The sequence below is a fragment of the Trachemys scripta genome, chromosome 3, assembly GCF_013100865.1.
Source record: "Trachemys scripta elegans isolate TJP31775 chromosome 3, CAS_Tse_1.0, whole genome shotgun sequence".
In the NCBI taxonomy this organism is placed as follows: domain Eukaryota; kingdom Metazoa; phylum Chordata; order Testudines; family Emydidae; genus Trachemys; species Trachemys scripta.
Genome location: NC_048300.1, coordinates 45,680,728 through 45,690,007, shown reverse-complemented (window position 1 = coordinate 45,690,007; position 9,280 = coordinate 45,680,728). Strand labels below are relative to the sequence as shown.

At 39.3% G+C, this 9,280-nt stretch overlaps 1 protein-coding gene across 1 annotated transcript in view; it reads left to right on the top strand.

The window, feature by feature from the left end:
- The window catches only part of GPATCH2 (G-patch domain containing 2), a 185,862-nt gene extending 179,232 nt beyond the window's left edge, over positions 1 to 6,630 (top strand). Inside the window, exon 9 of the mRNA XM_034764484.1 lies at positions 5,877 to 6,630. Within this exon, the coding sequence (XP_034620375.1) occupies positions 5,877 to 6,046 (170 nt within the window). The 3' untranslated portion in view covers positions 6,047 to 6,630. The remainder of the gene's footprint in view (positions 1 to 5,876) is intronic.
- The last annotated feature ends 2,650 nt before the right edge of the window (positions 6,631 to 9,280 follow it).

Genomic DNA, 9,280 nt, shown 5'->3' with positions numbered 1-9,280 from the left:
GGGGGGGGGGCTGTCAGAGGGTGGGGAGTGGTTGGATGGGGTGTGGGAGTCCCAGGGGTCTGTCTGGGGGTGGGGGTGTGGATAAGGGTTGGGGCAATCAGGGTACAGGTAGGGGTAGAGTCCTAGGGGGCCAGTTAGGATGGGGGGAGGGTCTCAGGAGGGGGCAGTCAGGGGACAAGAGGCAGGGAGGCTTAGGTAGGGGGTGGAGTCCTGGGGGGCAGTTAGGGGAAGGGGTCCCAGGAGGGGGCAGTCAGGGGATAAGGAGTGGGGGGAGGGTTGGGGGTTCTGAGGGGGGGAAGTGGGAGGGGCGGGGCTAGGGCAGGATGAGGCGGGGCTAGGGCAGAACAGGGGTGGGGCTCCTCCCGTCCTCTTTTTTGCTTGCTGGATTATGGTAACCCTACCCAGTCCCCAAGTTTTGAGAGATCCTTTTGTAGCTCTTTGCAGTCTGCCTGGGACTTAACTATCTAGAGTAGTTTTGTATCATCTGCAAATTTTGCCACCTCACTGTTTACCCCTTTTTCCAGATCATTTATGAATATGTTGAATAGGACCAGGCCCAGTATAGACCTCTGGGTGACATCACTATTTATGTCTCTCCATTCTGAAAACTGACCATTTATTTCCTATCTTTTAACCAATTACCAGTCCATGAGAGAAAGCTTCCCTCTTATACCATGACTGCCTACTTTGCTTAAAAGCCTTTGGTGAGGGACCAATACACTGGATTCCCTTGTCCACATGCTTGTTTACCCCCCTCAAACAATTCTAGTAGATTGGTGAGGCATGATTTCCCTTTACAAAAGCCATGTTGACTATTCCCCAACAAATTATGTTCATCTATGTGTCTGATTATTTTGTTCTTTACTATAGTTTCAACCAGTTTGTCCGGTGCTGTAGTCAGGCTTACTGGCCTGTAATTGCCGGGGTCACCTCTAGAAAGATACATTTCATAGAAATGTACCTTTAATGCCATCATAAATATCATTTCACAATAAAAATTTTATTGGAAGTTTTTGTTATTCCCCCAAACTTTTTTAAAATACACAAATATTTTTGCCTTTAAGCATGTTTCATATTTACATTTATGGATTTCATATTAAGCATGCACATGTATAATGGAGGTGGGCTCCAGAGGCTCTGTGTGTGTGTGTATGTATGTGTGTATAATATATATATATACACACACACACACTAGTTTGTATTTTTGGGCTGTGGCTGTTGCTCAGTATAGGTATAGGAATTTGACAGCACAGTCTTGCCATCCAAGTTACTGTTCCTTCAGTTCTTTCCCCTCACTTATGTCATGGCAACCACTTCAGTGAGCTGCCCACTCATCTGGCAAATCAGGAACCAAATTATTATGGTTTCTATCAAATTTTGTAGTCTCTATAAGGCAGAAGGGTCTGCAAGTGAAATTCCTGCAAATTATTAATATAGAGTGCTGATTTCAGTTCCTCATAATCACTGCCTCTTTCCCTCCCCCCAACCCCCTGCCGCTGCCTTTTACATGTCACATTTTGCATAGCTGCTTTTCCGTGAGGTGGCAGCAGCGGGTTGTTCTTGTTCTTGCTCAAGGCTGGGTCAAGACTGAACATGTCCTGGAGGTAGTGCAACCCTTTTTAGGGGCAATATGTTTTTACCACTCTCCGAAAGCCTCTGTTGGCCAGTCCAAGAAGTTCCATTGGCATGAGTTAGAAGCTGAGCTTTAAGATGTATATTGCAAGGACAATAACTGCTCTTAATTAGAGAATAAAAGCCCATAGCAAAATTTAAAAAAAAAGTAACAAACCATGTAGCATGGTATTTGTCATACTCTATTCTCTACTCTATTCATATTCAACCATAAGCAATGAGAATGGTATTTCTGAGTGCTGATTGGTCATAGAATGGAGGAAAAGGACTACAATGAATAAAATTACCAGTAACTGTCTTATTATAGAAAGTGGAGAGACTCAAAATGTGCAGGATAAAATAAATATAATTTGATTCACTTTTTATAAAGACATTGTAAGAGTTAGGCTTCAAAACTGATTAAACTAAGGGATAATGGACTGTTGATAGCACATCTTTTTGAAATAAAATACAACCCGCCTGCACGCTTGCTAAGAAAATAAAAACAGAAAAGTAAATTAGTTGTTTACAACTGTGCTTTAATTTTTTTGGTGTTGCACAGACCTCAAGCAAAACCCAGAAATATTGTTGGACATACATGGTGTGTTTGCACAAAAACAAAACAAAAAAATAAGCCTTTTTGTTGGCTGTATTCAGAGGGTTTGAGGTTTTTTAGAGTTCTAATAGAAAATCATGTACAATGGAGTGGAAAAAGTAATTATACTGTATATTTTAAAAGTACTTAAGTGTCTTTAAAACAAAACATATTCCAATTACGCTGTCAGTCACAGAAAGAGGAAATGCATTCTGTTACAGGAAAAAATCAAAAATAGAAGCATGAGTTTATTAAATAGCATGTTTCGGGGTACAAATTGTTCATCTGTATAGCCTCTTTCTGTTCTTATTGTGTGAGGAATTGGATTTGATATAGCAAGATACATAGTTTATATAAAGTTAACTATGCTTTTTAAATGGACTCTAGCGAACCTGCAACGTTGTTTACTCTATTTTGGGCTGTTCTCTATAGTTTACACTCCGGAGTGTGTTTCTGGCACTGCTATGCAAACTCAGGAATCATCTGACATCCAATTCTGAGATACTGTGAGCACCTTGACATTGTTCCCTTTTCCTTGGAAGCTCTGTGAACTTTATTCCCCTCAGTTGTCTTTTTCCATTGTTTTTAAGACATTAGGACCCCAAAAAAGTGGGTTAATGGATACTTCTGTAGTTTTAGTAAGGGTGTTTACCCGTCATTTAGTTTGGACATGGAATTTTTTTCCCCCATTTTCTGTGCTAGAAGCAAGAGCTAAAAAGGTCCACAGCCTGCACTATGTATGCTCAGTCATTGTCAGGGACTTGTCTGTAAGAAAACTCTCTTGTCTATGGGAGGCCTGAAAAGAAAGGAAGATTTTGTTATTGAATTTTGTGCTGGTCAGTTCAAGAGCACCCTCTCACAGCCTGGCGCCTACTGACTTCAGACCCTTTATCACCTAACATTAAGTACTGCTTCAAACCAATATTAAAGTTAGCTTTCTCTCAACACTCTTTCCTTTTTCTTTGACTTGGGGACTGGAATAGTGGCTGTCTAGCTTTCATCTGACCACAGTAGATAATGCTTGAGTACTGTAAATTTGTTGCCACAATAATCACAAGTAAGATATATCATGAAGGTTTGAATATGCATCTCTCATTTTCAGTTTGACTACTGCCTGTGTACTCTGTTTCAGTGTAGCTTTTTAGAGTTGTATATTGAGGATCTTCACAATATTTGTTCAACTTTTGTTTTAACACTCCTTAGTAAAGTTAATGTTATAATGAACCAATTGCTCATCAGAGGTAAATGATTAGTTTAAAACTTTTTAGTCCCTCTAAGCCCTGGTCCACACTAACCCCCCGTTTCGAACTAAGGTACGCAAATTCAGCTACGTTAATAACGTAGCTGAATTCAAAGTACCTTAGTTCGAACTTACCGCGCGTCCAGACACGGCAGGCAGGCCCCCCCGTCGATGCCGTGTACTCCACTCGCCGAGCTGGAGTACCGGCGTTGACGGCAAGCACTTCCAGGATCGATTATCGCGTCTAGACAAGACGTGATAAATTGATCCCAGAAGATCAATTGCTTACCGCCGGACCCGGAGGTAAGTGTAGACCTACCCTAAAAACACATAACTGTGCTCTCCCTACAGTTGTTACTACAGTTCTAAAAAAATTAAAAAAGGGGGAAGCTAGTATGAATGGGTGGGAAACTAACTTATTTATTGGTAGTAGAATCTAGGAGCCTGAGTCATGGACCAGGAGTCTGTTGTGCTACATGCTGTACAAATACAGAGGGGAAAAAACATTGTCCCTACCCCAATGGCCAATGCCCCAAGTCTGGCAAGCTTTGGAAATTCATTCAGAGCAGATTTAAAAAAAACCCAGCTCCCTGAACAGCTCACCTTCAGTGTAGACAATTAAGAGGTTTCAACTTTTTTTCCTCCTGCAGGGCAGGATGTTGTACACCTTACTTCCTCCCCCATTTCATAATTCATGCTTCCTGCATTTATATCAGGAGTAGGCACTTATCCAAGACAGTGCATGCAGGAAAGCTTACCAGTGCAACAGCTCCAAAACTCTATAATAGAGGAGTTTAATTAATGGGAGAGAAAAGGCATTAGATTTAAATGCCTTTCACTTTTCATTTTCCTTTGCTACTACAAATACTTCTGTTTTCTACATTCACAAGAAAAGTAAATCTGTTGGGGTTAGCCCCTTTACTATTGGCATTCTGTCTCCTAGTATGTGTATTGCTTTTCCTCTAACAGGATATCAAGCAGATAGTGGTACTGAGGGAGTACCAGCAAATGATAAAAGTATGGACACTCGTTCTGTATAAAAGATATTACTCATAAACATATCAAACAACTTTATTTTAAAATAATGTTTTCAAGTCTGAGATACATAAAACTGTACAAGAGGCCACTTCTCAGTTACATCGCACAGTAGCACACAATTAGGCATTAATCAGGGATTCCTCATGCTCAATGACATAAAATATCCTTTTTCTTTTTTAAAAGGATAAATTGAGATCATATAGGATAAACCTACCAATCTCATACAGTGATTTTCATGTTCAGAGTATTTTACAGACAGTGGGACAGATTCTTTTTTAAGTTATGCTGGTGTAAATCCAGAATAAATTCATTGATGTCAACTGACTCTTACACCTATGTAACCAAGATCAGAATCTCCTTTTATTTCTGATTAATGGTAAGTCAACCTTTGGCCACATTCACAGATATGTTTTGTGATGGTAAAAATGTTTTGTTTAGTGACATTTAAGAGTTGGAATGTTACCGTATTATATTTTATTTAGGGGAAGTTTAGACTGATGATTTATCAAAATGACTGCAATATATTATTTTACAGAAGCTCTTACTGAAATGGAAAAGCAATGCATATAGAAAGTTGGTACCGTTTTGTTTAAAGGGAAAATTCTTCAATGAAAATTCATATTGTACTTCCCAGTGTTTATATTTGCATTTTAAATCTTTCTGTAATCTTTAATAAAACAAATTATTGGAATAGGATACAAATGGACTGGAGAATATTATATGCAGTGTTGCCATAGCCATGTTGCTCCCAGGATATTAGAGAGATGAGGTGGATGAGGTAATATCTTTTATTGGACCACCTTCTGTTATTCCAGAAGTTGGTCTAAGAAAAGATATCACCTCACCCACCTTGTCTCTGAAGAATATTATGTCAGTTGTCTGCTCTGCTTTTGTTGCTGTTGTGAGAATTCAATCATAAGTGATTGGTTGTTTTATTAAACATCTCAGCATATTCCAGTTGAATGAACAGCATTTATTCTATCAATGAGGGTGGAAAGATAAGGTATGATGTTTCTTAGGCCCATGTTTGATATCTATACCTAACTCGATAGTCAAATAGTCCTCCATGCATTGATAAATTTATTCAGGTTTTGAGTTTTCTCTAAGTCTGACATCCAGCGTGTTCTTCTTATGCTTAAAAGATCTGCAGCAAAAATAAATGTGCAATGCTTAAAAATTGAGCTATTCTTAAAAAAAAAGAAAAAGTGAAACTATAGACCATATATGTAGAATTAACATACAGCCATGAGGTTAACATATGCAAAGACAGCCTGTTCTAGCAACCTATTAGATGAATTAGGAGAATAAGAAGGGTTAAGGCTTTAAAGGAGATTATCTTGCTCTTTTCCACACGCAGTGCTGATTAATGCTGTATGTTTCTTTTAATCTCAGGTTTTGTAGGTGAAAATGCCCAACCAATCCCAGAAAACAACATTGGAAACAGAATGCTTCAAAGTATGGGCTGGACTCCTGGCACAGGCCTGGGACCAGATGGCAAAGGGATGTCAGAACCAGTCAGAGCCATCCAGAGACCAAAGGGACTCGGACTTGGATTTAGCTGACAGAGAAGCACTCCAACTGCTGTACAGAAATCAGGAAGACTAACCTTAATTTAAAGGGAAAAAAACTAAAGTCTGATATTGTATTTTGTCATCAGCAAATCCAGTTGTTGTTCACTTATGGAGTTCTGAAGCCTAAATGTTTCATGTTGACTACTCTGGCTTTCAAGATGCAAGGTAGTCACAGTGACAAAAGAGGTGTTTGAATCCTAACTCTGTAATGGTGCTAAAATGTAAAAACAATTGTATTTTTTTTATTTTCTGTGATCTTAAAACAAAGTTTGTTAGGTATATGATTCAAAATGCAATGTGTTTATTTTTCCTGAAAAGCTTCTCACACAGCAGATTTCAGCACTTGGGCAAACATTTTTTGGCACCATTTTCTCATCTGAAGTGTTCCGAGAGGATTTGTTATCAAGGAAAATTAAACCTCAGAAAGCTGCTATGTTGGTTCATTTTTCCTTCCTTTACAGGCAAAAATTTCCAAACTAGATATTTCTAGAAGTTGGCTATAGATGAGGATAGGTTAACACAGGTGTCGGCAACATTGGCACGCGGCTCGCCAGGGCAAGCACCCTGGCGGGCCGGGCCAGTTTTATTTACCGGCTGACGCAGCAGGTTCGGCCGATCGCGACCCCACTGGGCGCGGTTCGCCGTCCCGGGCCAATGGGGCCAAACCAGTACATCGCTCACCCGCGCCGCTTCTCGCAACTCCCATTGGCCCAGGACAGCGAACCATGGCCAGTGGGGGCCGCGATCGGCCGAACCTGCCGCGTCAGCAAGTAAATAAAGCTGGCCCGGCCCGCCAGGGTGCTTACCCTGGCAAGCCACGTGCCAACGTTGCCGACCCCTGGGTTAACATGATCTCTGCTTTTCCATGTCGACATACATTAGGTGCCCCCAAATGGCGACATGGTATGCAATTTTGCATAAGGCGAGTGTAACTGATGGTAACTTTGTCATCATAGGAATGTAACCCCATTATTTTGTAAAGCATCATGCTTACCTGTGTGTAAGCCCTAATTCTAACGCTTTTATAATTGTTTTTACATCTTGTAAAATATTTTTAAGTAAATATTTTTAAAACTTTAGTGTTCACCCTCAGCTTGGAATTCTGGTTATTTTTTATACTAGTGTTCCCTTGACTCTCCACATCAAAAATGAGTGTATTTTAAATGTGACCCTTGCATTGGTTCTTAAACTTTGGGTTTTGGTATATTTTGAATTGACTGGTAGGTTACAGCAAGGGGTGGCTAACATTCAATGTTTTTTGTGGTCATGATATTGGCATCCTACCACAAACTTTGAAGCATCATGGAAGAAGCAGAGAAAAGACAAAGTGAAGTAGGTAAGAAGAGAGGGAAATACTCTGGTAGCATCTTTAAAATCTTGAGTGAGCAATTTAAAGTCAAGGGGGGATCATTAAGCATTTTAATCAGTATCCAATATCAGCACCAATAATTTCATCAAACACCAGCCAATCAAGCTGCCAGGATGCTGGTGGCGTAAAGCAAATTTCACATTAGGGAGGCATAATACAATTGAAGAGGAGCCATCATTCAAATTGACTAAGGGTGAAAACTTGGCCCCACTGAAGTCAGTGTCAACATTTCCACTGACTTCAATGGGGCCAAGATTTAATTCTAAATTTATCATCAGGAAGAAGGTTCTTTTCCTCTCACAACCTCATCCATTTTCCAGCAAACACAATACTAGGAAAGTAGTTACAAGAGCAAGCAACACATTAATTGAAAAGCAGTGTTCTCACTTTCGAAGTGCTAGTATTATCTGTTTTTTGTCCCTTTTTACAGTCTGCTTACTATTGACCTAGTGTAGAGTAACTGGTTAGTGTCTGATATCATCCTTGATGCTGCTCAAATGTACAAGTTCACTCAATTGGAAGAGAACCCTTTACTTGTGGTTTTAAATGCCTTATCTGTGTATGTGATTTTTTTTGGGGGGGGGGGAGGGGGAGAAAGCAACATTTTTTGGACTTCAGTATTTAATCAGCAAGAATATTTGTTTCTATGGAACTTTCTAGGCCACACTGTAGTGTGGCTTTTCCATTTCAGACTTGAACTGTACAGCTAAGCTCATTAAACAGATTCTGTGACCAAAGAATTTTGTGGCCATGTAATTGTGAAAAGCAAAGAATTTTGAATTCTGCACCTATCAGTAGATTCCACATGTATAACCGCCGTTTAATATACACACATGGCAGTTATATATATGTACAGATAGATCGCTTTATTTTAACTGATGTGGAATTCTCCTACACGCTTGATACTGCAAAGGGCTATGAAGTGCTGTTGAATTCCAAAGACATGTTTGTGAGTATTATATGGAGCAGTCAATAACTTCTTAAACTTGTAGACTACTTGTGAATTAATAAGAAGTCACATGGCAATGTTAGTAAAAGCTGTAGGCTCGTATTATTGTGCTGTATTAATGAACTTCCTCCCCCCATTATAACTCCATCATGACTGATTACGAAGCCTGTGTATTATCATTTGGTAATTGTAACTGTGGCACAAATAACATTTGTTTCTAGTATTTCCAGGCAATATACAGTAGCTGCAGAAATTCAAGAAATATCAGTCTGCAGCTTCAAGAGTATTTGAAAATATTTGCTGTTTTAATGGAGAATTTAAAAAGAAAAAACTGCATGGACAAATATTAGGATAAAAGCTTGCTAGTTCCCACTCTGCTCCCCATTTCCCCCATGTGCATGGATGCAATCAACCTGGTAAACTCCCTTAGTGGAGGAATTACTTAGCTTGATGAAGATGTAAAAAATCAGAGCTAAAGTATGAAAACATGTTGGTTTCTAATTTTAAATCAATCAGTTTGTTCAAAAGAAATTATTAGATATCAAGGGTATTCAAACTGATTTTATTTAGATATAAATATGCCTTGTTTGTTTTGCAACTGGAATTTCCTACAAATGCCAGAGCAAACTGGGCGCCAGGTAGAGGGAAATGATTTGTTAAAATATAATGTAGTGATATTTTTCTTGATATTGCTGTACAATTCTCTCCCTACCTCATTCCCCCATTTTCAATTCTGTTTTCCTAGGCCTCTTTACAGTGCTAACGGTTGTTCTAACAATGTGATTGTGTAGGTTAGAGCTAGTGTGTTCTTTAAAAAGGCCACTTTTTGGAGACACATGGCTTTGGGATTGTGATAAAACATGGCACTATTTCAAAATATGTCTTAAAATTTGCTTGTTAGGTTTTT